General features: G+C 48.3%; 1 protein-coding gene across 5 annotated transcripts; it reads left to right on the forward strand.

Annotated features, from left to right (window-relative positions):
• The first annotated feature begins 1,466 nt into the window (after window positions 1–1,466).
• Window positions 1,467–25,699, forward strand: Smpd4 (sphingomyelin phosphodiesterase 4). Of its 5 annotated transcripts, none has more exons than XM_021184837.1 (20): window positions 1,467–1,541; window positions 3,556–3,639; window positions 5,845–5,931; window positions 7,619–7,761; window positions 7,843–7,918; window positions 8,330–8,438; window positions 8,539–8,591; window positions 8,702–8,853; window positions 11,567–11,696; window positions 14,267–14,338; window positions 17,813–17,899; window positions 20,790–20,935; window positions 21,512–21,602; window positions 21,860–21,960; window positions 22,266–22,429; window positions 23,073–23,269; window positions 23,579–23,812; window positions 23,915–24,046; window positions 24,365–24,493; window positions 24,670–25,699. In XM_021184837.1, exons 2-20 carry the CDS (start codon window positions 3,601–3,603, stop codon window positions 24,997–24,999), a joined length of 2,472 nt encoding a protein of 823 aa, XP_021040496.1. In that variant the 5' UTR covers window positions 1,467–1,541; window positions 3,556–3,600; the 3' UTR covers window positions 25,000–25,699. The 5 variants fall into 5 exon arrangements, with proteins under 5 accessions (XP_021040496.1, XP_021040498.1, XP_021040494.1 ...); XM_021184835.2 differs by lacking the exon at window positions 1,467–1,541 and adding an exon at window positions 1,579–1,767; XM_021184839.2 differs by lacking the exon at window positions 17,813–17,899 and having other exon boundaries at window positions 1,472–1,541.
• The last annotated feature ends 1,975 nt before the right edge of the window (window positions 25,700–27,674 follow it).

The following is a 27,674-nucleotide window of genomic DNA, read 5'->3' on the forward strand; positions in this document are numbered from 1 at the left end:
GAGAGAGAGAGAGAGAGAGAGAGAGAGAGAGAGAGAGAGAGAGAAGAAGAAGAAGAAGGAGGAGGAGGAGGAGGAGGAGGAGGAGAAGGAGAGAGAAAAACATGGACAGAGGTATGTATCGTGGTGGTGGGGCTTTTTTTTTTTTTCAGAGTAGCAGATGAGATTTGGAGGAGTTCCAAAGCAGGCGTGTCTGCAGGGAATATAACTTGCAACCTGCCCAAGTTCATGCAGCTCCCATCTCCTTGGTGCTCAGCACCTTTTTCCTTTCATGCCCAGCTTTTGCAGCGTGGCCTCCCCCAGACCTGTGAAAGCCCTGCGTCCAGCCTCTGTCAGTCGAGCACCCTGAAAAAGGTGAGTGTTGGGCCCAGCGTACCTCCTCCACTTCCCTCTCCCCCTCTTCCCCTGCCCACCACTCCCCACCCCAATTCCCTTCCACCCTGCAGAATTCGCTGCAGTCTAGCCGGTGAGGAGCCTCCACAGCGCCAGCTACTGGCCACCTCTTTCCTTGCCAGGCCCTGCAGCTCCCAGTCTGTAGCAGCTCCAACAACCCAGGGCAAGCGTCCTCAGAGGTTTTTACATAGTTGCTTGACTTGTTCTGAGTGCTTAATGTGAATAGGGCAGTGTGTTAGCCATGGGAATGGTGCGGTGGAAAGCTGTCCGCTGCCTGATGATCAGATCTCTGATAGACGGATTTAGGTAGCAGCACCCAGAACCGTGCCTGGCATATGCTGGGCACTTGGTAAATCCTGTTGGATGATGGGTATTCAGGATTGCATGTACTTATCTATTTTGTGCAGGTTTCGTACTTGAAGCACTCTTTAAGGGCTCTAAAAAACAACTTTTAAAATTTTTATTAGCTTAAGAAGTATGAAGATTTTTGTTTTGTTTTCGAGACAGGGTTTATGTAGCCCTGATTGTCCTAGAGCTCACTCTGAAGACCAAGCTGGCCTCAGAATCACAGAGATCTGCCTGCATGCCTCTGCCTCCCTAGTGCTGGGATTAAAGGCGTGTGCTGCCACCAACACCTGGTTTATTGGGGGTTTTTATTTGTGTACTTGTGTATTTGTTGGATCTTAACCAGGAAGAATTCTTTCAAAGAAGTTTCAATTATTGATTGCTTGATTGTTTGTCTTTTCAAGACAGGGGTTCTCTGTGTAATCCTGGCTATCTTGAACCCCTGGCTTTGAACTCAAAGAGATCTGCCTGCCTCTGCCTGCGGAACGCGGGGATTAAAAGCGTGTGTCACCACGGCAACAACCTCTTTGTAGAAACTTTTCATTTCATGTAGTCCCATTTTAATTCTTCAGGCTATTTCTGTGTCAGTGAAGTACAGTGTTGAAAAGTTTTGTCTATATCTATTTTTCTAGACTCGTATTCCTGTTGTCTTCTGTATTTCTGACCTTACTTTGATCCTCTCGGATTCCCGCCAAACTAAGGGGGAGTGGCGCCCGGCGCAGCTTGATGACGACATTAGGCGACGAGTGTCTGAATGGCGGCTCCCTTTTCTGAGAAGCTCGAGATTTGTGCTATCAGCACGGCAGGTGAGTGGCCGGAGCCGCGCGCGAGGCAGCCCAGCACTGTGCGGTTTTCTCGAGTCCCCACCGAGGCTGGCTCCGTTCCTCCTCGAGCTGTGGGGGACTTGGGCCTCCCGACAGCTCGGCCTGTACGGGGCCGGCCGGGAGCCCAGGGCCCCGCTGCAACCTCACGCCGCTCTCCAGGGTCATGGCTTTCTGCCGCCTTCCTGCGTGGTCCTCGCAGACGGTCCGGGTAGGGGGTGGATGAACGCTCGATGTGAGAGTTGAGGGAGGGGGACTTGGAGGGAAAGTTGAACCTTGGGCTCAGCTAGCGATGTTTGGTAGTAGAACTCGTTGTGGGTTTAGGTTCTACCTTCCGAATTTCCCGAGCCTCAGTTTCCTCCTCTGTAATGTAATAGGGTAGTCACGGAACTTTGGAGGTATAGGAAGTTGTGATCAACAAATGAGGGCACGCTGCAGCTTCTCAGAGTCAGCCAAGGGAGTTCTCGACAGTGGCGCGCTAAGCTTGGCTGGAGTTTGTAGTCATTAGAAACCTCAAAAACAGTCGCAAGCAGTTCTTGAAGAAAGTGGACTTTGAGGGGTTGGCCGAAGCAAAGGCCTTCGGCACTGCATGCACGCTGGCTTCGGGCGTGGGTGACACGGCCTAAAAGCAAGTGTATCAGAGTCGTTGCCCTCTTCGTGGAATCGTGGAAAGACCTTCGTTAGACATCTCTGATCTTTCAGTGTCTGCTTCTTCTGAGGAGAGAGTTGACTTCTTGTCTCCTTTAGAACTCTGCCCTTATCGAGTAGTCCACAATTTTATGCTGCCCTGATCATTTCATGGTAATTTGCAATGTAGGTCAGGACTGAAACATTTTCAGTTTTCCTTAACAGTGAGACTGAATTAAGAATTGGAAAAAACAAAACAAAACCCAAAACCTAAGAATTGTTTCTCTTGCCACATGGCAAAGATTGGTGGTCTTTCAAAACACAACTGCCTTAAACTCTTACTGTCCGGCTTCTCTCCTCGCAGACTGGCACTGCCAGCTTAGCACCTTTTCTCCTGTATTGAGCAGGGCTGAGACAGAAAAGCTATCACTAGTCCATCGGTGGCACACAGTAGACTCTCTGCTCTTTCCAGCTCTTGATTGTTTTGTGTTTCTTACCATAGGCACTGGGAGGTAGGAAGCTGCAGGGCTATGCCTAATTTTTGGTGGTGAGTTCAAATACTTCCTTTATAGAACTTCTTCATTTGTAGAAGAAGCACACGTTACTTGCTTCACCCTTCTCTTACAGACACGAGATTTGTAAGGAGTTTGCTAGACTCTTGGCTCTGCTGACTGCTAGGTGGGTGCTGAGGAGTCTTTTGCTGTTTTTTACCCTTGTTTCCTGATTTGCATCAGCCTTGTGGGCTGTGAAGATGTATTTCCTAGTGGTGCTGTACCTAGCCCCCTTTGTGTTTGTTTTCTCATAGTGGCACAGTGACCAGTTCAGGCAGGCACTTGAGTTATCTGGCTAAGGTATTAGAAGGTCCAGATCAAGACTTGCTTTAATCTTCAGGCTCTAGGGAAGAATATGCTTCCGGGCTTATTCAAGATGCTGCCACAATCCAGTTTCTTTGAGGTCTTGAATTCTAGCTAAGCTGTGCTCTGTGTCTTACAGTCCACTGACATTGTACTGTACTTGGTTCTTTTAAAGTCTCTTTAGAATAGCACTTAGATGAGTGCTTCATTGAATTGGCAAGCAAGAAGAGTCTTGGGGGTTAGTCAGGGATTCTGCCTGTTGCTGGTGATTAGGTAAGGAAATAAATGAAAAGCTCTTAGGGTCATCCTGGCATCTAACAAGTGCTATAGAAGCATTTATCAAGGAGTTGCCACCACAAGGCTAGTTCTGAAGCTGGCTACTGTGATCTGTATGAGTTTGCACTTTAAAAATCAAAGGAATATGTGATGTAATTTGTGCTGAGTTCAAATGTTCTCCTGGGCATCCTGAAATTCTGTGGTATAGAAGATATTGAGATTTTGTCTTTGTTTTTCCACAGTGGTTCCCTAAGGCAGCCGTTTCTTGCTGGCCCTGGGAGTCTGCTATGGCGTTCCCTCACCTACAACAGCCTAGTTTCCTTCTGGTAAGTGTCACCTGCCTTTGGAAGGTTGATGATGATGGTTCTATAGCTGAGGAACTTAAAACTTTTTCCCACTGATTTGAAGGACTCATTTTTACGAGACAAGCTGCCTGCCCCGTTTCTTTGGGTTTTGGTATATGTGTGTGTGGTTCATTTTATTTATTTATTTTTGAGATAGGGTTTTTGTATGTAGCCCTGGCTGTCCTGGAACTCACTCTGAGACCAGACTGGCTTTGAACGTACAGAGATCCAACTGCCTCTGCCTCCTGAATGCTGACACTAAAGGCCTGTGATACCATACCTGGCTGTGTAGGCCTCTTGAACTCAAGTCCCTCCTGCCTCAGCTTCCCATGAGTTGGGATCATTGTGGGTTGGTGATTCAAAAGCTCTTGACTGGGCCTTTCTTTCTTTCTTTCTTTCTTTCTTTCTTTCTTTCTTTCTTTCTTTCTTTCTTTCTAGTAAACAATACCAGATCAGCATTAGAATGCTTACCATGCCTTCTGTGAGTGCAGGATATTGGGTGTGTTTAGTCTCTGAACTCTGATTTTCTTATTACAAAGATAATTGATTCAGCCAGTACTGGGGAGGCTGAGACAGGAAGGTCATTAAGAGTTCATGACCAAGGTGGCGCACATCTTTAATCCCAGCACTTGGGAGGCAGAGGTAGGTGGATCTCCATGAGCTGGGGACAGCAGGTTCTACATTGTGAATTCCAAGTCAGCCATAGCTACACAGTCAAACTTCATCTGAAAACAAAAACAAAACAATAATTGGAAAAAACCCAAAACAATAATTGATGCAAATGTTTTTTCCTTAGTTTCCAAACTGAGAAGGACATTTACCAGAGCGGTCATGATGCAGAAGCTCTGTGTATGTGTGAAATGTTCTAACTCTAGTTGTTGTCAGGGAAACGGAGGGATGCTGCTCCCTGTTAGGGCTTTATGTTAAGTATTAGAATATGAAGCTGGGAAAGCAGATAGAAAGAGATTCTTCGTCGCAGTGGCCAGGTGATTTTTGTTGTTGTTTTTCAAGACAGGGTTTCTCTGTGTAACCATGGCTATTTTGGAACTCACTCTGTAGACCAGGCTGGCCTCGAACTTAGAACTGCCTGCCTCTAACTTCTAAGAGCTGGATTTAAAATTGTTGGCCACCTTACCTAGCTTTATATATATATATATAAAGATATATATATAGAGAGGGAGAGAGAGAGAGACAGAGAGAGAGAGACAGAGAGAGAGAGAGAGAGAGAGAGAGAGAGAGAGAGAGAGAGAGAGAGAGAGAATAATAATTTCTCAGTGTACCCCTCTGGAGCCAGCTGGCTTGGCCTGCACAGTCAGATTTACTCCTCTAAGAGGGTTCTTGCAATCCCTACTTGTTTAGAGGTGGTCAGGTGGCCCAAGTCTTCAGCTTGAACGACTAGCATCTCCTGATCTCTACTTGGCCAGAGGTCACTTCTCCGTGGAGTCAGTGTTGTGCCCACATCCCAAGACTTTTGATAAATCTCCTTGGTTTCTGTTCTGAGTGTTTTGCTGGCTTATTCGTTATCTTAAAAAATATTGAGTTGGCTGAGGCCATCTGTAGTTTTAGACTACATTATTATTTGTAATTAAAATTTTTTATTTTGTTTTTGGAGTTTATAATATAATTATATCATTTCCCACTTCTCTTTCCTCCCTCCAAACCCTCTCCAGACTGCATTATTTTTTAAGGTGGTGATTCCAGTAAGTTGCTATGCTATGCACTGGTTAAGAGAAAAGAGGTCTTATGTACTCTGTGTTTTTGGCTGTTCTCACTCATGCCACAGTGGTACAGTCGTGGGTTGTTAAGGAGGTGGAAAGTGTGCACCTTCTGGGTATGAACTCAGCACTTGTGGACTGAATAAGAGTTTCCCATACAACAGGGATCCTGTCCTGACTGCAGGGCTGATTCCAGTGCTGACCTGTTTGTGGGTCAGCGGGAGTCAGTTTCCTTTTGATAATGCAGCACTTTGAGGTAACAGGATGCTTAAAGGAGAGCACCTGAGAATTTCTGGTCTGAAATTGATAGAATTATAGCTTCTCTCTTCTAGAAGTTGTGCATATGCATGAAGTGCTGGAACCATGCACCACACTATGTATTTCTGTTGCTTGTGTTTCTGCTTTGATTAGACACAGACTATTTGCAGCTGCATAGCAAGTCTCTTCATGACTCTTTCACATTGCCTCCTAGGCTAGCCTGAAAGCTGACTCTATAAATAAGCCCTTTGCACAACGTTGCCAAGATTTGGTGAAAGTCATTGAGGATTTTCCAGCCAAGGTACAGCTTTACCAGCAGTTCCCTTTCCATATCACCTATAATTTTTAAAAAAAGATTTATTATATATAAGTACACTGTAGCTGTCTTCAGACACACCAGAAGAGGGCATCAGATCTCATTACAGATGGTTGTGAGCCACCACATGGTTGCTGGGATTTGAACTCTGGAAGAGCAAGCAGTCATTGCTCTTAACTGCTGAGCCATCTCTCCAGCCCCATCACCTATAATTCTTATCTGTAGTAGGTACAAGCCAGAAATGCTAGAAACAGCCTACAATACACATGACAACTTGCAACAAAAAGGAATCCAACCCAAAGTCTGGCATAGTAATGTATACTGTAGTCCCAGCACTTGGAAGGCAGGAAGAGGCCTTCCAAGTTCAAGGCCAGGATACATAGCAAGCATACTACAAGGTTGTGTGAGATCTTGTCTCAAAACAGCAACAACAAAGTATCCAGCCCCAAACATACATGGTGCTAATAAGATTGAGAACCTCTGACATAAATACTTTGAGAATGTGTATTTAATATACATTTAGAATTGTTGAGCCCAAGAAATTGACCTGGATAATGAATTAATATGCTGTTATGTTTCAGTGATTTGATTTTAAAAGATAGCTCTCCTTTTTAATAGATAACTGTTAAGGTTTTGGGGAGTGGTGTTCTTATGTGTCAAGGTACACATGTGTTTGTGTGTATATGTGTATGTGTGTGTGTGTGTGTTTGTGTGTGTGTGAAGTTATGTACATGCACGTGTGTGTGCCATGCCAAAGGTTTGTTGCTTAGCAACTGTCTACCTTTTTGTTTTGAGATCTCACTGGGACCTGGGCCTTGCTGTCTAGGCCAGACTGGGTGGGCCGCAAACCCCAGGGATTCTCCTGTCTCTGCCTTAGCACTGAGATTATAACGCCTCTATTTTGGTATGGGTGCTGAGTTTCTGATCAAACTCAGGTTTTCATGCTTGTACAACAAGCACTCACTGCCTAAGCTATGTCTTTACCCCACTGTGAGTTCATTTGTTTGTGGTTGTTAGTGTTTTGTAATATGGGGGCTGAATGCTGATCTCGTACATGGTGTGCAAGTGCTCTGTCACTGAAGTACATCACCAGGCATTAAAATGTTATACTTGGCTGAGTATGATGGTGCACACTAACAGTAGGCTCAGCAGTTGAGAGGCTAAGGCAAGAGGATTTCTGTGAGCTGAAGGCCATCTTATTATATAGGAAGACTCTTGTCTCAAAAAAGCAAAGCAAAACAAAACAAAAACATTAGTGGAGTGAGGAGGGAAACTGAAGAGATGGCTCAGTGCTTAAGAGAAGTGGCTACTCTTCCAGAAAAGCCCAAGTTTAGTTTCCAGTACCCATGTCAGGCAGCTCATAGCCATGTGTAACTCCAGCTCCAGGAGATCTGACATCTGCTCTGACCGGCACTCATGTGCACACACTCATGCATATACACAGAATTTTTGAAGTGATAAAAATAAACATTTCTTTAAAAATATTTTAGTCAAAGGGCAACTTAGCACAAATATCAGGTTGGTGTGTTACATGCTGGTGGGAGAATTCAGTTACTCTTCGCCATGGAACAGAGCTTCTGTGGGTCTGTATCAGAGTGACCTCCAGTGGGCAGTGTGTGGCAGTGGTCCTTAGTGACCAAGCATCTAGCTGCCTTACTGTGCACTGTTTCAGGAATTGCATGCCGTCTTCCCATGGCTGGTGGAAAGCATCTTTGGCAGTCTGGATGGTGTCCTTGTTGGTTGGAATCTCCGATGCCTACAGGGACGTGTGAACCCTGTGGAGTACAGCACAGCGATGGAGTTTCTAGACCCAAGGTATGCAGGTTTCCTACTTGAGAAGGGCTGAGTACTTCCTCATGTTGACATACTCCTCCCCCTTTTAAATTTCATGTTCAGTGGTCCAATGATGAAGTTGGTTTATAAACTTCAAGCTGAAGACTATAACTTTGATTTTCCTGTCTCCTGTCTTCCTGTAAGTAAGCCCTGCTGCTGAGTAGCACTAAGGGGCAGAGGGCCCAGATGGGAAATCGTGCTATAACTGGGTGGGCAGAGAGTTTTGTTTTAACAATCTCATTAGAATGCGGGTGGAGACTGGCTCTGTGGTCTGAATAGCAGCAGGAAGCCTGAGTGACTACAATGCTCCAGACCTTCGGGGCAGGTTGAAGTGTGACACTCAGGAGAAGACAGACTGGAAACACCCAGTTCTCACCCTTGTGTGTGTGAAACTTTATGACTAGAGGAGAAATCTAAACCATGCTCCACGCAGAGGATGGACACTCTTTCCATAAAGCAGGATCTGTGTGTTGGTGTCTGCCTCAGCAGCCTCCCCCATAGTGCTGGAATAGCTGAAGGTCTCTGTGCTGTTGACTGCCTCTCTTTGCAGGGCCCTGTGAAGGCATCCATTCAAGAGAATGTCCTCCCTGACAGTCCTCTGTACCACAACAAAGTCCAGTTTCCCCCGACCGGAGGCCTTGGCCTGAACCTGGCCCTCAGTATCCTTTGCTGACCCAAGGTGTGGGAGGTTGGGAGGGGCCAGCGTACTGTGGAAGGTGACCCACTACCTCTCTATTTGCTCCTTGATACTCTGATCAGATCCATTTGAATACTATATGTTCTACTTTGCTTTGAGCCTCATCTCTCAAAAGGTACAGAAGGGATAACTCCGAGTATGGCTTGTAGTACAGACCCCATAGTGAAGGGCCAGGGCCTGTGATGGCCACTGATTGGAGCACTAACAACAAATGTTGTTTTCTAGCCAATGCCTATGTCCCTCCATGTCCGTACTTCGGACTGTGCCTATTTCACCCTGGTGGATAGGTACCTATCATGGTTCCTACCCACTGAAGGCAGCGTACCTCCACCACTCTGCTCCAGTCCAGGAGGCTCCAGCCCCTCACCAGCTCCCAGGTAAGGTTGCCTTGACTATGAAGACCTGGCTCTTCTATGGGGAGTGGCCTCATTAAAGGCATTGCCCAAGCATTGCCTAGTTAAGTATTATCATCCATGTTCAGGGTTCCCCAACTTTTTTTAGGTTCAATTTTCAATTTCTCTCGCCCTGGCAAAGACAGGAGTAGGTAAAACTTATCTCTAGCTTCATTGACACAGCCAGTGGCCCTCATGGCAGCTGGAGTCTGAGTCCTACCAAAGCAATGAGTTGAGTGGAGGGGAGGGACGATTGTAGAAATTGGTGGGAGAGCCTGGGCTGAAAAGCCATTTGTGCCAGGCTACATAAGATAAGCCTTATGCTGCACTGCACAGTTGGAAGTGGGTTACCTCTGTAGCCTGAGAGTGGCTCGGGGCCTCTCTGGCTGTTTGTTCTAAGCTTCTGGTGAGCCTTTAGCCCAGAGCCTCTAGGTCCATTCTCCTTAGGAGTCCTTCTGCCCCAACTGGAGTTGTTGAAGCTCCTCTACTCCCTCCCTGACCTCACTGGCCCACTACCTGCTCTAGGAGGCTGTAGGCAGGGTTTTGGTCTAGCTCATGTCTACTATTATGTGCATACCAGGCCATGTCTTCATCTAAAACTCACCATGTGGGGAGATGCTCTCAAAATATGGAGAGAGACTTGGGAAGTGAGGCTTCTGAGGTGGTCATGTGACCCGTCCAGCAGGTCCAGTTGTTCGAGGGTCTCGAGGGGACCTTCTCCTAAGAACCAAATGGGGGGGTAGAGAGAGATGGGGGCGTTGTGCGAATAACTACACGGAAACCGTTCTGGATTGCATCAAGCCCCAAATGTATTAGCCAGGTTTAAATGTATTAGCCAGGTTTAAATGCACAAGCAAAAGGGGAGGTGCCTTTCAGCAGGAGGAATGGGGCAGAGGAAATGCACCTCAGCAGGAGGGATGGGGCAGCCGAGGAAGTACTTCTCAGCAGGAGGGATGGGGCAGCCGAGGAAGTACTTCTCAGCAGGAGGGATGGGGCAGAGGAAATTTTTCTTTTGGTGACTACACGGGGAAGCAGGAACTTGTCGGTATCAGGGTACATCTTGAGGTCAGGACATCCAGCACTGACTTAGGGCTAGAACGATCTGTGGTTGTTCTCGGAGTGGTGCGTCCCCAGTGGCCCGCTTTTGACCCTCTTTTCTTCTGGGGGGGTGGGGGGGGCCCAATTCAGAGATCAGGACAATAATGTTGCCTTAATAGCTCCCAACAGTCATGCCAGTGACTGGTGACCTAACCCTGATACTCTGGTAGTACTGTAGTTGGGAAGGAGGGCTTCAAAGTCCAGTAAATTCCTACCCACTCCAAAGCAGAATGTAGGTGCTAACAGATTTGCACGGATCTAGTTTGTTGCCTTATTTTGGCATTTCATTTTGAAGTACTGTCACACTTACAGAAAAGTTTCCAGGTAGAATTTTCACAAGCATTTTAACCCAGATTTCTAAATTGCCGATACAGCTACAACTCTCATCTTCTGTCTGCGGTTTTGTAAAACATATATGGTTGGTGTTTTGTTTTGTCCTGTCACTCATACTGTGTAGCCTAGGCCAACTTGAAGTTCACGATCCTCTTGCTTCCACTTCTGGAGTGTTGGGGTAACCATTTGGTATTGCAGCATGTTCCCCAGAAGCCATCACATGTCTTGGTTGAGCTCAGTGCATCTGTCCACCATGGGAAGATAGCATGCTACCAGGTTGTCATCAAATCTGTATGTTCACCAGCTACCCTACCCATGTCTGCTGGCTGCTCACTGTGTGCAGTTGTCTTAGGTTTCTACTGCTGTGTTAAAGATCATGAGCAAAGCAGTGTGGGGAGAAATGTTTTATTTCATCTCTAGCACTGAGGGAAGTCGAGGTAGAAACTAAAGCCCAGGCCATGGAGGAATGTTTCTTATTAGCTTGTTCCTCGTGGCTTATTCAGCCTGCTTCCTAATGAACTCGGTACCATCTGCACAGAGGTGCCCCCCACCCCAGTTGCCTGGGCTTTCCTATATCAACTACTGAACAAGAAAGTGCATGACAGACTTGCTATAGGCAGTTTGACTGGGGGCATTTTTTCACTGGAGTTACCTCTTCCCAGGTAACTAGAGTTCGTGTCAAGTTGAGGAAAACCCAACAAGGACAGAGGTTATCTCTGTAGTCCTTCGGTGCTTATTCTCCCTACACTTGACTGGCAGAGGCCCCTGGGCGTGTTTGGCAGGGTGGTGCAGGCTCTCTTTCCTTGACTGTCTGCTCATGCCTAGGCCCAGCTTGGGCTGAGTAAGTGGGAAAGGATTAGTCACCACAGTGGGAACTCCAAGCAGTGAGTTGTCCTGTCAGGTCTTTGCTGTCCCTGAACTGCAGTGCTGGTGATAGGTGCTTAATCATCAGTGACCAGGTTTTCCTAATGTAAATCCAGATCTGTGCTTTGTACCCGACTTGAGGGCTTGGTGGGGAAGAATGTCAAATCGTTATTTATGTTAGCGTCTTCTGTTCTCAGTTACAGTTACTAATAGAGCAGGTTGTAAGTGTGACCTCATTGCATCCCTCACGGTTGCTAAGTGGTCTATAACAAGGATGTCAAATGTTTAGCACAGACCTTGTGTCACTGTGATGTGGTGTGTTGTATTGACTATTGGGATCATTGATTTCCGTGTCAGCAGAGAGAGGAACCTAATTTACTATTGTCTCTGTATATCCTGTCAGAACACCAGCCATGCCCTTTGCCTCCTATGGCCTCCACACTAGCCTCTTGAAGCGACACATCTCTCATCAGACATCTGTGAATGCAGACCCTGCATCCCATGAGATCTGGCGGTCAGAAACTCTCCTCCAGGTAAGAAAGCCCAGTCCCTGCTTCTATTCCAAAACAGACTGCTTAGCTACCTTCCACTCTGAGAGGCAGAACCCAAAGATACCCAGTCAGCCGGTGGCTGGGTGTAAATGGCATTTTATTGCTGTGACATTTAGAAAGCAGATAAGGAGAAACTGATGTAGTCTTGTAAACTAAATGTAATACACAGAATTCTCTGTCTCGGCTTCTCTTGTCCACTGTATTGTCTTCATTGGATCTATTCATTCACCAGTCCTCTAGTTTCCCATCCGCGCACATGTTGAGTGTGCCCTACCTTGTTCTCCTCTGACTCTTCCTGTGCTGCGAGAGTTGGTCTCCAGTGATTGCCATCTGCTGGTTATTAGGTCCTGCCGCAGAAGTGCTTGTATGCTGCTGCATGGTGTGGGCTCTCAGAACCTCCAGCAGTGAGCTCCCACCATTGAGCAGGAGATGCAAGTGGTAGGATAGTGTCCCTTGGGGGACTCACTGAGTGGCCCTGCTCTCTTCAATGTCCTGGTGTCTGGAGAGAATCAGCTGGTTCACACTGCGCTCTGAGGCTGGTGTGGCAGCCAGTGTTGCTCTCGACAGAGAAAACTGGGTAGGTAGCGCTCCATCCCCAGCTGTACACTATTGCTGGACTGTCTCAACCTACCAGCCACACAAGGAAAGACTAGAAGACTTTTAATAATTCTGAAAGCTTGGCTTTAGCTTGGCAGATTCTCAACTGGTTGATCTAAGTAAGCCAGACTCCCTAGCCATGTCTTTATACAGTGCAAGAGATTGTCTTATACAACTGGAGTGTGGAACACACTGCTGCACTTCCAGTAGGTCATTGTTATCCCTGTTCCCACGGGAGTTCTGTGTTGGTGTAGATGGTTCATGGGCCATGAGGACAGATGACAAACACAGAGCTTACAAAAGGGTTGGAGTATTCTGTTTCCTGAACCAGAGCACCAGCTTGTTTGTTTGTCTGCCCTCCCTCCCTCTCTCCTCCCCACCCTCCCTCCTTTCCTTCCTTCCTTCAGTCCAGTTGCTTTTCTTTTTCTTTTTTCTTTTTTTTCTTGTTTTGAGACAGGGTTTCTTTGTGTAGCCATGTCTGTCCTGGAACTTACTCTGTAGACCAGGCTGGCCTCTAGAATTAGCATTACAGATGTCTGTGACCCACCATGTGAGTGCTGGGGATTGAACCTGGGTCCTTTAGAAAAGCAGCCAGTGCTTTTAACCTCTGAGCCATCTCTCCAGCCCCCTAAAAAATTTTTTTCATTAAAAAAAAAAATCTGGGTAGTGGTGGCACAGGGCTTTATTTCCACCTCTTGGGAGGTAGAGGCAGGTAGATCTCTTGAGTTTGAGGCCAGCATGATCTAACAGAGTGTGAACAGCCAGGGCTACACAGAGAAACCCTGTCTTGAAAAACATACGGGGACAGGCAGTGATGGCACATACCTTTAATCCTAACACTTGAGAGTTAGAGGCCAGCCTGGTCTTCAGAGTGAGTTCCAGGATAGCCAGGGCTACATAGAGAAACTCTTGTCTCAAAAAAAAACCAAAACCAAACAACAACAACAATAAGTTTAAAAAGTAAAAAATAATTATAGAAAAGTATGTGTAGCATGAATTGTATCATCTTAACTTTTTTCCTTTTATTTATGTTTTTTTTTTTTTTTTGAGACATTCTTTCTGTGTAGTCCAGACTGACTTAGAACTCCTGATTCATGTACCTCAGTCTATGTGTAGTGTTGCGTACATTCGATTGTTGAGCATATGTGTGCCTGTGTGGGTTTCTGTGCACCACATGCATGCAGTTACCTGCAGAGGTCAGGGGAGGTCTTCAGACTCCCTTGAATTAGAGTCACAGATGGTTGTAAGCCTCTGTGTAGGTGCTGAGAACTGAACCACTGCAAGAGTAGCAAGTGCTCTTCACTGCTGAGCCCCTCCAAACTGCATTAAACATATATTTTTAATTAGTTCATTGGGAATTCTGTACATGCATATAATGTATTTGGATCATAATTCATCCCCACTGTTCCTCCCAGATCCACTCCCCATTCCCTACTTCTCCTAGCTTCCTGTGCTTGTCCTTCCCCTTCCTTCCTTTCCTCCTTTCCTTTCTCTATCCCTCCCTCCCTCCCTCCCTCCCTCCTTCTTTTGTTCTTTCCTTTTTTCCTTTTGTAACTCACAGTCCAGTCTGTATTGCCCATGTACTCATGAGTATGAGGCTATCCTTTGGGGCTCAGTTGACCTACCAAGAGGTGCACTGTTAAAGACTCCTACACACACACACACACACACACACACACACACACACACACACACACACAGAGAGGGGGTGGGCAGGCACAGAAGTCATCAGTTGTTAGTTCCAAAGCTTTGCCCTGTGTTTGCTTCTGAGTTTTGTGGTTTCAGCTCTTGTCACTATGCCGTTTTGCATTAATTCTTGGGTGGGATCAGATACTTTGCAGCTTTCTTTGGCTTGTGTGCCTCCTGTTTTCAGCACTATTTGTTAGCAAGACTTCCTCACCATTACATAGTCCAGTGCCCTGGTGACAGTTTGATCAGCTACTGTCCTTTTGCAGGTTTTTGTGGAAATGTGGCTTCATCATTACTCCCTGGAGATGTACCAAAAAATGCAGTCCCCTCATGCCAAGGTATGTCTCTGCTCACTATCCCTTCTCCTGTCTTGAGCCCTGGCTAGCCTGTTGTATCTTGTCCTCAGCATGAGTCACTTGTCTCAGATTGGATGGAGGAAGACTCACTGTTTGCCTTCACTCAGATAATGTACAGAAGAGGTGACCCTGTCCTTTCTGAGGTCCTCCCTGCACAGCCACACAGCCCTTCCCACCACTGGGGAATGGCTCAGATCTGATGCTCCTTGTCTTCTGGGACAAGGCAAGCTGTGGCTCTCTTTGGGATTCATGTTTAACTTCTCATGTCTAACTGTCATCAGCAGTGCCCTGATGCTTTCAGGTGACCATGAGCAAGCCCCTACATGCTGTGTTGACCTTATACCTCTTTGCCTGCTTGCTGCTCTGAATTGTGGCCATTTGTGGTGCGTGGGCTCTGGGACCCTCCTGCATGTGGCCTAGCCTGCTTCCTCCTCTTCTCTTCAGCCTTTCCTTGCCTTCCTCCCTGGGTAGCACAATCATTTGCAGAGATGTGGAGGTGGCAGGGTCCCTGGGATCTTCTGGTGGTGGTGTCCCTTGGGAAAGTACTCTGCTGGGCTTGTCAGAGTAAAACTGTTCTGTTCAGTTAGTGAATGGCCTGTGGAATTGAGAGTCACAGAGCCATACATAGGCAGTGTCAACAGACACTGCTGCTTGCATCTCCTTACTCTGTGTAGACTGATACTGTCACTGCTAAGTAGATTCTCGAGCACTTGCTTTAAAGTGGAGTGGGTGGGTGATGGTGTCCACATTGAGTCTTGTGACTCAGTATTGCACCCTGGGTTCTGCTACCATAGAGTCCCTGGAGCCACTGTAACTCCAGCCTTCTGCACTGTGGGAGATTCTCTCCTACTATTTTCAAAGTGCAGAGCCCCCCAAATCTCCTGTCATAGTATCACAATGGAGAAGGGAGGGCAGGGAAGGGCTGAAGACTTCTCTGGGGCCTTCACCACAGAGAGCCTGTGACACCCTTCCTGCTTCCAGCTGGTTACTCATGCTCTGGGTTGGCATGTGGAAGGCTGGGCCTGGACTGCCCTAGGTTCCCAGAGCCCTCAAGCAGGCTCAGCCTTGTGCACATGGCGTGGCCTTGCCGAGGCAAGCTTGCTTTGCTGCAGCATCTCCCTTGTGCCTGCTGTCTTTCCAGTGAGTAGAAGCCACACTTTCGTTCAAGAGTCAACCAAAAAGGCCCTTCTGGATGGTCTCCTCTGACGATTCTGCTTCCTTGGTCAGAGGGAAGGGTCAGTGGCTGTGCTTGTGTTAGCAGTGAGGTACATCCCTCTTGTCCCCACAATCGCTTCCTCTTGGCCAGACCTTGGGTGGGTGAGATGTGCTGGGAAGGTTGGTGCTCCCTGGCCAAACTTTGTACTTTTCTGCCTTCTACTGACACAGAACGTAAAGCCCAAAGGTTTCCAGTGGCTGGAAACCAGGGAAGATGGCTGCAGAAGTTGCCCTCATTCACAGCTCCTGTTACTGGGGTCTGTACCGTACCTTCCAGATAGGCTTTCCAGTACCCACCAAGCCCTGACTGCCACATGCAGAATATTTGACACCAGAGATTCCATTCTGATCAGACTATGTGCAGAGTACGCGTTCACTGCCAGGACTGGGGGCAGTGCTAGGTGTGGCCTATAGGCGGTTGAGACTTGCCTTGTGTTTTTTTATGAAGGGAGCCTGGTTCCTCTCAGCACTGCAGCTGAGCCTGGGTCTGGCACAAAGGAACCTGTGTGGAAGGGCCTTAGCTCCCCTCACTAGAGGATCAGTGTCTAGTAAAACTATTCTTTCCTCTCCGGTTGCAGTTGATGGGCATTCTGGTAGGGCATGGCCTTTGTGTGCTGTCGCTGGGCATTGAGCGGTGCTGCAGGGAGGTAGGGCAGAGGGGGCTTGAGTGGGGCTGAGCGGCTTGCTGGCTTGGCTGTTATCTCTGCTGCCCTGGGCTGTCCCTGCCACTAGGGGGGGTGCGACTCTGCAGATTCCTGAGGGTTCCTTCTTTTGGGAGCCCTGTGTGTGAGAGATGAGCCGTAGAAAAGGCTGTCTTTCCAGTTGGAACTAGTAAGCACCTTTAGTAGTTTCCAGTGTAGGAACAGCACAGCCTGGTAGACCAAGCCTGGGCCCCGGGCCCATCTCCTTAGGTCTGAGAGAGCCACTAAAGGACGAATATGTATGGTTTTAGATGTGTGAGACTTGATTCTTTCATATATTTACCCCCTGATTTGATCAATATATTTATTCCCTCTTCCCTCTTTCCTGAGCCTCACACATGCTAAGCAATCTCTCTATCACTGAGCTATATTTCTTGTGAATTTGATAACTTCTTGTCAAATCAGCCCACGGAACTCCCTCAGTACTCCTCACTCAGTACCTGAGGGACATCTCAGGGCCTAGTCCCCAGTATTCCCAGATCTTTGCATCATTAACTCCTTTGTATACGATGCTCTTGCATATAACTTAACTGTCCTGCTTTACGGTTTCTCTTCATGGCCTGTAATCCCAGCACTCCAGAGGCTGAGGCAGAAGAATTTAAGTCCCAGGCCCACAGAGCCTGCCATGTGAGACCCTGTCTCAAGACAATAAAGAAACTTCAGGATTACTTATAATACCCCATCCACACAGTCCTCATTCCCATACTCGGGAAAGATGCCTTTCTAAAATATTTTAAATTGAGTTGGTCAAATCCATGTGGAAGCCTATATATACTGAGGGCAGCTGTACATTTTCCTCTTCCTGCAGAGCCTATTCTTCGCTCAGGTTTTTTTTTTTTTTTTTTTTCTTTGGATTTTTCGAGACAGGGTTTCTCTGTGTAGCCCTGGCTGTCCTGGAACTCACTTTGTAGACCAGGCTGGCCTTGAACTCAGAAATCTGCCTGCCTCTGGCTCCCGAGTGCAGGGATTAAAGGCGTGCGCCACCACGTCCGGCTCTTTGCTCAGGTTTTTGTTTTTGTTTCTGAGCCTCAAGACTTCCTAGGCCTTGGTGGCAGCAGCAGCAGCAGCGCATTCCCAGTGACAATGAGATTCTAGGCTTTAGGTCATTATGTGTGATGTTGTGTGTGTATATATATATATATATATATATATATATATATATATATACCATGTATCATCATCTTAGGAACAGTATTATACTTCTGGAAAAACAGAACTGGGCAGACTTCAGAGTAGCTGAGGCCTTCAGCCCCAGTAGCCTGGGACCTCCTGTGATCTTGTGAGGGCTGAGCCGCTGAGGAGGGGATCTTGAGGATCGTCTGGCTCAGCTGGGGCTCACTGTGGGACCCAGGGCTGCTGGGCAGCGTGTGTTGTATTGTCACTGATGAACTTTTATTCTTGTTTTTTGTTTTTCCTTCTTTGTTCTTTCTTCTGGGCTCCTTGTGTTTGTCTCTCCCCAACCCCTTCCCCTTCCCCTTCCCTTCCCCACCCTGTGTGTCCTCCAATCTGCCTCCTGGCCTTTCTGTTTGTTGTCTCTCAGTTGGAGGTTCTACACTACCGACTCACTGTCTCCAGCGCCCTCCACAGCCCTGCCCAACCCAGCCTCCAGGCCCTCCACGCCTACCAAGTACTGGCCTTTCCTTCCCTTCCCCTGCCCCAAGGTGGGCGCAGAGTGTATGTTGGTACAGTGCCAGAGTAAGGGTCTCCCAGAAACCTGCTATGGTCCTTAAGAGGCAAGACCTGAGCAAAATGAAGCCCAGGTATTAGGGTAGGCCTGATTGGGCCTTGAGATTGTTGATTGCCCTTCAGGTTTGCAGGCCAGCCTGGTTCTGGTGTATGACCGTGTACCTATGTTAAGGCATACGGCCTGGCAGGGCATACATCATGGAATCTTTCTCCTAAACCCCTACGCTGCAGAGCTGTCTCAGCTTGTCCGGTGTTTTGGGAGAGCCTTACAGTGGTCTGACGTACCCTCACTTTTCAGAGGACTGATGTCTGATATGGCTGTTGCCCTGCTCAGGGTTGTTTCCTAGCCTGAAGGATGCAGTTACATCACAAGATACAGATTCCCCCAGAGCCCTTAGGTCTGTCAGCCCTTCTGGTGAGCCCAGCCACTTACAGACTTCTTCAGAGGCAATGAGAGCAAGTGGTGGCCTCGTGGAGATTGCTGCCTACTTAGGCAGAAGTGTCCAGTGTGTGAACAGATTTGAGGTCAGTAGAGTGTCGTTCAGACCTCAGGTATTTGGGGGAATGGAGTTAGCTGATTTGTGAGAACCCGGGAATGGGGAGATGTGCTCCCACACAGGGCTGATTTACCCTCGGGAAGAATTTATGGCAGTTGACATTGAATTTGAACAAAGATGAGAAAACAGTGCTTGCACACTGAGTGTGCTGGCATGGGATGATAAATGCTTCTCACAGTGGGGTTCCCACTCATAAGCAGCAGATAGTGAGGAGATCCTATGGGAGGGCTCAGCAGTGACACGGCTTCCTGGGAAGACCCCATAGGAGGAGAGCTGTGAAGACCTGGGAGGCTGGGCATAGTGGGAAATACTATAGGGAACACATTCTTATGTCATTACAAAGTGCAGATGGCACTTGGGACACCAATAGCACATGAGTGTCCCCACTCAGCATTCTAGGAGAGAGGGGGAGATGGATAGGGTCTTTATCTAGCTGACCAGGAAGGGTGGGCAGGGCTGGCCATCTAGAGCCTCCATAAAAAGCTGGGTAAGATGGAGCAGTGCTTGCTGCTGGGGGCGTGGGGCTCCTGGGAAGGTGCCGCTTGCTCTCTAAACTGCGAGTCTGAGCTGATGGCATTGCTCAGGAGAGGTGCTGTGTGCAGAGAGGAGTATGGGTTGGCTAGCCTGGCCGGGTGGTCTTCAGTATTGATTAGTCTGTGTGGTTATTGTATGTTCTAATCCATTTTCTATTAAGTGTCATGACTAGTCAGTTATAAAGACAAAACTGTTGTGCTTTAGGTTTTATTTCCTCAATGCTGGTCCACAGTGGGGGAGGGGTTGTATCTGATGATGGCTTTATTGCTGACACCGTGGTAGGAGACAAGTAGTGTTATTGAGACCGAAATAGATCTGCACTTGTGAAGAGGCTGTGGGCAGATTGCCACTTGAGGCCAGTCTGAGCCGCATAGTGCAACTGTCTCAAAAAGTGCAGGGCTGCAGATATAGCTCAGTGCCCAGGCCTTGCAGATTTTATTCAAGGCCTGGATTCAGTCCCCAGAGGCAGGCTCAGGAGGTGACCCATTAACCTACTGGTCATGTGATGGGATTGATCCCTAATCAGAACCTTCTGATCTTCAAGATCCTCGGGCCCCACCTCTTAGTCCTGCACTGTGGGATCGGGTTAGCTCTCGTGTTCAGAAGGGGTAGGGTAGGCCTTTTTACTGTGTTTTGTCTGTTCTTCCTTAGAAGCAGCAAAAATCCCCTTTAAAGTTTAAAGTTCCAATAAGCAGAAGAGAACAGCCCCTCCTTAGGTTTTGCTAGTATGGTGCCACCTGCACCATAGGGCCTTTTCTCCCCGTTTCTTTCTTATTGAGACAGTTTCATTATATAGCCTCGACTGACCTGCTATGTAGGCCTTGATGGCCTAGAACTTAGACAGTCCCTCTGTCTCTGCCTCCTAAGTGCTGGGATTGCAGGCATGTGTCACCATGCACAACTGTTATGACAGGGAGACCTGGGTAGACAGAGCCCTGGACTCCTGTGTGTCACAGGACCAGGCTTTACCAGCCTTAGCTCCACAAGTCATCAAGGCCCAACAGATGCAGGGGACGGGGATGTGCCTGACTGGACTCACTCCTGCCCCACAGGACATTCCAAGCACCACCTAAATGCATGCTCAACAACCAGAGAGCCCGAGAGCCCATACGTCTCCTTTTGGCTCAGAGATCTTGTGTTTGTGTATAAAATTCACCTCACAAGCTTGAGAATGCTCTCGTCCTGGAGACTTTAGGTCTACTGGCAGTGGTGGAAGTAACTCCCTGGCTTCCTCCAGGGTGGACCCCTCATCTGGCTGTGACCAGGACAGGCAGCTGGGAGGGGCTGGGATTGTGGCTGGAGAAGGAACTGGGGAGAAAAACACTCCTACTTGAGCAAGGTGAGTCCTGGTGAGCTTTTTGCACGTGTTGGGAAGCAGGCAGACAACCTTGGATCCAGAGTGTAGGTGGGCTAGGAGCCTACTCTGTTCTCACCCTCTGGCTCAGCAGGAGGCCGAACCCTGAGGCCCAGCATAGGTTGCAGTGTCTGCTGGTGCATGGCCATGTGTTGCTAAAGTGGGGTATAAATTGCTCTTCGCAGACTCATCTGCTCTCACCAGCCCACCCGGGGCAGGCACAAGGCCACATGTTCCCATGTGTGAGCTGGTGGCAGTTCAGATCTGGCAGCATGAGGTGACATGCCTGGCCTGGTGCTTATCTCCTGTGGGGCTCCAAAGCCACTAGAGATGAGCAGAAGGTACTATAGCTCTCACTCGGCCTTGACAGCCTCCTTCCTTCCCAGGAGTCCTTCACGCCTACTGAAGAGCACGTGCTGGTGGTGCGCCTGCTGCTGAAGCACCTGCATGCCTTTGCCAACAGCCTGAAGCCAGATCAGACTTCGCCATCTGCACACTCCCATGCCACCAGTCCCCTGGAGGAATTCAAACGGTGGGTGTAGGATGGGTGGGGCTTCAGGGCTTTCCTTCCCTTATACCCACTCTGATCCCTGTTGGCCTGTTTGGTTTTTGACTGCTTCTGCTTTGAAAACCTTCCCACATAGATCAGTGGGTCTCACCCTTCTTAATGCTGTGTGACCCGTTATTTAATACAGTCCTCATGTTGTGGTGACCCCACCCCCCAATCATAACATTATTTTGTTGCTACTTCATAACTAATTTTGTTACTGTTGTGAACTGTAATATAAATATCTGCTATGCAGGATATCTGCTATGTAATTCCTTTGCCAGGGGAAGAGCCGGCTGAACAGAGATTACAGCCTTGCTGTTCTATCTTACTATCCCTTCCCTTAGTCAGGAGGAAGGCTGGTGCCACTGACTTCAAAGGCAACTTATACACTGTGTTTCTTGTTTCTTCTGGAGAATCAGGCTAGAAACAAATCTTACCTCAGGGGAGTGTGTTCAGTGTTCCCTACTGGCAGAACAGACTCACTAGCCAGGGCTAGTCCTTAGGAGCAGGCACAGGCTTCTGGGCAAGTGACAGCTCATGACTCTCCTATCCCTACAGGGCCGCAGTGCCTCGGTTTGTCCAGCAGAAGCTGTACGTCTTCCTGCAGCACTGTTTTGGCCACTGGCCTCTGGATGCAACCTTCAGAGCTGTAAGCACAAATACCTACCCTGCCCTCACTATTGACCTCTGGCATGATGTTGGCAGCCTATGGGGTCAGCTGAGACTTCTACACTGAAGTCAGGGAAAAAGAGTTCAGAGCCCCAGCATTGCATTAAAGTCTTCAACTAGGGCACAGATCAGGTTCAGATCACCAATAGGTGTACCTGAAAGTCAAGTGCACCAGCCTACAAGCACAGGCCTTCAGCCTACAAGCACAGGCCTTCAGGGCACATATGTTCCTCACAGGTCTTGGAGATGTGGCTGAGCTACCTGCAACCATGGAGGTATGCCCCTGAGAAACAGGCTCAGGGCAGCGATCCCCAGCCACGGTGTGTGTCAGAGAAGTGGTGAGTGTCCCCAGCCCACCTGTCCCAGTGATGCCATTGCCCTCTGGTGCTAAGTTAGGCATACTGTGCTTCAGGTCTTGAGTACACGGTGACCCTAGAACCCCATCTCCTTGTTCGGCCTAGCCTGGCTCCATGGTCACCCTACCAGCACAGAGTAACTGCCTAACTATCAGCACAGAGGACTGAGGTGGGGACATCAGGAAGGGTAGGCTTTGGGAGTAAGGAGCAGTGTGGCCCTGCCTCCTATAAGGGGTCTACACAGTGGTCTCACTCCAGCTGGCCTCCATCTTGCTACCTGTCTTCAGGGCACCCTTCATCCAGGAAAACCTGCTGATGTACACCAAGCTGTTTGTGAGCTTTCTGAACCGTGCCCTACGCACAGACCTTGTCAGCCCCAAGAATGCACTCATGGTCTTCCGAGTGGCTAAGGTCTTTGCGCAGCCCAACCTGGCTGAGATGATCCAGAAAGGTGAGTCTTCAGTCCCGGGCGGCTCCACTCAGTACCTTAGCTGCTGAGAATAGAGGAATTCTAGCACATAGAGGAATTGGGGTTGCCACATGCCTCAAGGATGTTCTTTGTGGCTTGGAGACTTTGCACATCAAAAGTATAGTAAAAGTTTGGCTAATGTCCCCTTCCTACTGCTGGCATCCAGGCAATGGCTATACTGAGCTCAAAGACATGGACATCAGAGCTCTAAGCTGTAGCTCTCCGAACTGCTGTTTTCCCCTATAGACTGGTGGGTAGTGGTGGGCGTTGGCTGCTGTCACTCTGCTAGCACAGTGTCTACTGTTGGCAACTGTTGCTGTTGCTCAGACTCCTAAGCATTAGAGCTGGGCCCTCGAGCTTCCAAGCCCCTGAGACAGTACACAGGTACCCCCTGAGACAGCACACAGGCACCCCCTGAGACAGTACACAGGTACCCCCTGAGACAGTACACAGGTAGAGGCCCTGGAGTACCTGTGCCAGATATTCCGGGTAGGCCTTTCTCTCTAGCCTGGAGCCTGGAGGTACAGCATTGCCATGGCTCTTCAGAAGCCAGAGCAAATTTTCTGGAGTCTTACAGGAGCACCTGGATGCGTGTGGCAGACTTAGTTAGCATCTTGCCTTCTAGGTGAGCAGCTGTTCCTGGAGCCGGAGCTCATCATCCCCCACCGGCAACACCGGCTCTTCACAGTCACCACCAGCTTCCTGTCACCATGGCCCCCTGTTGTGACAGATGCCTCCTTCAAGGTGAAGAGCCATGTCTACAGCCTAGAGGGCCAAGACTGCAAATATACCCCAATGTTTGGTCCTGAAATCCGAACCCTGGTGAGTGAACAAAAGTCTTCCTAATGTGGGGTCCCGGAAGCTGTGAGGACCAGCAGAACCAAGGAAGGGATTTTCAGTGCAGAGAAGAAGGGAGGAAGGCTGGGTATTGAGTGGAAGCTCTAAGTATAACTGCTCGTTTTTTTCTCATAATGAAGATTATCCACCCTATTAATTATAAGATGTCCCTTTTCCCTCTGGGTGGACACTCCTAGAGCTGGTTTCTTAGGGCCACCCTGCCCAAATGACAGGGCCACCACCTCCTTTGGTGGGTGCTTGAGCCCATTTGCAGTGCCTGTGTCTTTCTTGCAGGTCTTGCGCCTTGCTCAGCTCATCACACAGGCCAAGCAGACTGCCAAGTCCATCTCTGATCAGTACGTGGAAAGCCCAAGTGGTCGCTCCTTCCTGTCATGGCTAACCTTTGGCCTCACAGACACAAATAGCTGCTACCCAGCCAATGACCTGGATGAAATAGGTCAGGACAGCATCCGTAAGACAGACGAGTACTTAGAGAAGGCCCTGGAGTACCTGCGCCAGATATTCCGGGTATGTCCTGTACAGGTCCCTCTATGAGGGTCTCAGTCAGTGGGGGCAAAGAGCTCTCCCTTCCTTCCCTTTGAAATTGAAAGCAAAGGCCTTCCTCTCCAGCTCAGCGAAGCCCAGCTGGCCCAGCTCACGCTTGCCCTGGGGAGTGCTCGGGACGAGAATGGAAAGCAGCAGCTCCCAGATTGCATTGTGGGGGAAGAAGGACTCATCCTTACACCTTTGGGCCGCTACCAGGTAAACCATTTTTGTCGCAAGGGGCATAATGATGGTCACATGAGCTGTCTTTACCCAAGTAGTTTGCAAAGATATATTCTTTTTGGAATTATTCCCACTGCTTGGGTTTCTAGATTTTTTTTTTTTCTGTCAATAAGAAATTTACTTATTTTTAAAAAATCCAAATGCTGGCATTGTCCAGAAAATTTTAACAGGTTTATTTATAATTGTTATAAAGTTGAGCTGTTGAAATGAGTTCATGGAAACATTTTGCTTGCATTAATGCTTTACATCTTGCATTTATATTAAAAATTCACACACAAATGAACGGGTTTCTAGATCATTAATGGTCTGCGAAGGTTCGAGATTGAGTACCAGGGAGACTTAGAGCTGCAGCCCATCCGGAGCTACGAAATCACCAGTCTGGTCCGTGCACTCTTCCGACTGTCCTCTGCCATCAACCGTAGAGTAAGTGAGCAGCAGGGACAGCTGGGATGCCCTACACATAGCTTCCAGAGAGCACTCCTGCCCTAGGTAGCATCTTGCCCTTCACAGCCCTGCGTGAGAGTCAGTTGGTCCCAGAGGCACCCTGGAAGGGAGGGTGCTCTGTGTCTCCAACTACTGAGTCCTTGTTTGTTCTCCAGTTTGCAGGCCAGATGGCAGCTCTGTGCTCCCGGAATGACTTCCTTGGCAGCTTCTGTCGCTACCACCTCACTGAGCCTGCCTTGAGCAACAGACACCTGCTGAGCCCTGTAGGGCGGAGGCAGGTCACCAATCCTGCACGGGGTCCCAGGCTCAGCCTCCGTTTCCTGGGCAGTTACCGGACACTGCTCCTGCTCCTGATGGCCTTCTTTGTGGCTTCTCTGTTCTGCATTGGGCCCCTGCCCTGCTCCTTGCTCCTGGTCCTAGGATACGTCCTCTATGCTGTAGCTATGACCCTGCTCACTGAACGGGGGAAGCTGCACCAGCTCTGAACTGCTGGCCATCCTCTCCTGAGCAGACTGTGGCAGGTTGTTTAGAAGCCAGGAATAGAGCGGCAGGTCATCTTCAGTGTTCTTGGGAGTAGTTTCTCTGCAGTGGTGGAGTTATTCAAAAGAACATAGAGTTGGAAGGGAGAGTGATCCAGGCAGGCCTGACACAGAAGGGTCAGTATCAGAAGGTTCATAAGCCATTGTGTAAGACAATCAGAACTGGCCATGGCTCCTCACCTTCAGTCCAAGGACACACAAGCAGCTCAATATCCACTCCAGGGGAGAAGCAGGGTTTTAAGAGACTGAGCTTGGGGGTGGAGCTGGGTCCGGCCAGCCTCTGTGGACACAAAGCACAGCTGCATTGGTTTTGCCTGTAAAACTAAGGAATTTAAGGGAGCGTCACATTTGTAACAACACCTGTATGAAAAAAACACGTTCACATCAAAGCTAAGACACCAAAGGGCTCAAGTTCACCCTGCAGGTGAACACCACCATCTCCACGGTGTTCTTAAACCAGCCCTTTTGTTGTGGGTGTGTATAGCTGTTTTTAAAGAAAAAAAAAATACCAACCTGTTTTTCTTCAAAGTTATCACTGGGCTTTGTATTTCAATGTAATTTTCAGAATACATCATGGGACCCATGACCAAAAGTCAGCTCAAAACATAATTGACCAAGGATCCGAATAAACCATTCTTGCTTCGGAGATTGTCTGGGCTGAATCTTTAGCCTGTTTACCTGCCAAGGGTCCCTGGGCACTTGGGAACTGTGGAGCAAGCTCCTGGACACGGTACCTCCTTACCTCCTCGTGATGGAGTTCTTTCTGACTCCCTTTCATGCCTAGGGCATGTTGGATTCAACTTCTGCAGAAACAAGACAAGGCAGATTAACCCTGAGGTGGGGGCAGGCCCTGTGGTGTCCTGAGAACTGATTTCCCTGCTCAACACCTCAGAACTGGCTCTGTCATCCAGAACAAATACCACATTGGCTTCCAGAAACTTCCTTTTTGTTAAACAATGTCATTTTTATTTTATGTGAGTGAATGTTGCTTGTGTCTGTTCATCATATGTATGCATTGAAGGAGGCCAAGAAGGAGTAGGTGGGTGCTGGAGACCAAACTCCAGGCTTCTGTAGTGCTCTTAATCAACTACTGAGCCATCTCTTCAGCCTCCAGAATCTGAGAGTCATGGGCAGATGGGGCTGATCTATACTAGCCAGCTCCAGGCCAGCATCTTCCCAGGAGTACAACCTCCTTGTGGTGGGAAAGGAAGTTGCCATTTGAGTGTCCCACTGTTCCCAATTCCCCTGGTCAGAGCTGAATGACTAGCCCTTACCAACAACCCTATCAATATTTATCTTTTGTGTGGGGTAGAGATAGTTACTCTTGTGTAGCCTAGGCTGGCCTCGAACTCAGAGATACAATTACCAAGTGTTGGAATCAAAGGCTTGTGCCAGCCCTTTACCTGGCCTGTATTTATTTATGAGATGTATCTTTTAATTCTTTTTCTCTTGACAGTTACACGCACGCACACAGGTCATATCTTACTCCTTCAAGTGCCCCCCCCCTGCGCGGAGTTTAATGTTTTAGACTGACTTACGGGAGTATGGGGGGGTGCAGTGCATGCATGCATGCCGTGTATGCACATAGGTCAGAGTAGAAGTAGAAGTCAGCTCTCCCATCTATCAGAGAGGTTTGAGGAATGGAACTAGGTTAGGCCTCAAAGCAAGTGTCACCAGTTGTCAGCTTTCAGTTGTCAACTTGATTCACCTAGGGTGGTACCATCCCTAGGCAGGCAGGTCTGGGCTGTATAAGAAAGGTAGCTGAAAGTGAGCTGGGGAAAACCCAAGCAGTCTCTTGGTTTCTGCTTCAGGCTCCTGCCTTGCCGTGAGTTCCTTCATGCCATCTGTCCATGATAGACTCTAACCTATAAGCTAAAATAAATCCTCTGATGCCCACTTTGCTTTTCTTTTGGTCACAGTGTTTATCGCAGCAACAAAAAATAAAAGAGGATGCTCAGCTAAAGCCATCTCCCTGTTTTGGTTCATTTTTAGGGTAAGATCTCACTGCAGTCTGTAATGAAACTTTGCATCCTAGGCTAGGATTATAGGTATGAGCTTCAAGGATCAGTTTGAAATGATCTTTTTATTATTTGTGTGTGTTTGTTTTGAAGACAGGATTTCACTATGTAGCTCTGCTGACCTGGAATCTATGTAGATCAGGCTTTTTGCTATGTAAAGGATTGACCTCTGGGACATGGACATGGTAGGCAAGTGTCAAACACTGACCCATTGGAAGGTGACTTTTGCATAGCCTTCTCTTAGAAATTAAGTTTCCAAACCAGGCATTAATCTTAGGATTCAGAAAGGAGGCAGAGGCAGATCTCTTTGAGTTTAAAGCCAGCCTGGCCTATATAGCTAAACTATGTCTCAAACAAACCTACCATGTCATAAAAAGTAAGTGGCCGGGCTGGTGAGATGGCTCAGTGGGTAAGAGCACCCGACTGCTCTTCCAAAGGTCCAGAGTTCAACTCCCAGCAACCACATGGTGGCTCACAACCATCCGTAACGAGATCTGGCGCCCTCTTCTGGAGTGTCTGAAGACAGCTACAGTGTACTTACATATANACCATCCGTAACGAGATCTGGCGCCCTCTTCTGGAGTGTCTGAAGACAGCTACAGT

This window comes from Mus caroli, chromosome 16, assembly GCF_900094665.2.
Source record: "Mus caroli chromosome 16, CAROLI_EIJ_v1.1, whole genome shotgun sequence".
In the NCBI taxonomy this organism is placed as follows: Eukaryota; Metazoa; Chordata; class Mammalia; order Rodentia; family Muridae; genus Mus; species Mus caroli.

Excerpts from the sequence above, each read along its gene's own strand:
- Smpd4 (XM_021184835.2), top strand. The coding sequence starts at position 1,723 with ATGGCTTTCTGCCGCCTTCCTGCGTGGTCCTCGCAGACGGTCCGG. Across the intron at positions 8,439-8,538 it reads TGGCCTGAACCTGGCCCTCA|ATCCATTTGAATACTATATG; the intron begins GTATCCTTTGCT and ends TACTCTGATCAG. Across the intron at positions 17,900-20,789 it reads AGGCCCTCCACGCCTACCAA|GAGTCCTTCACGCCTACTGA; the intron begins GTACTGGCCTTT and ends CTTCCTTCCCAG.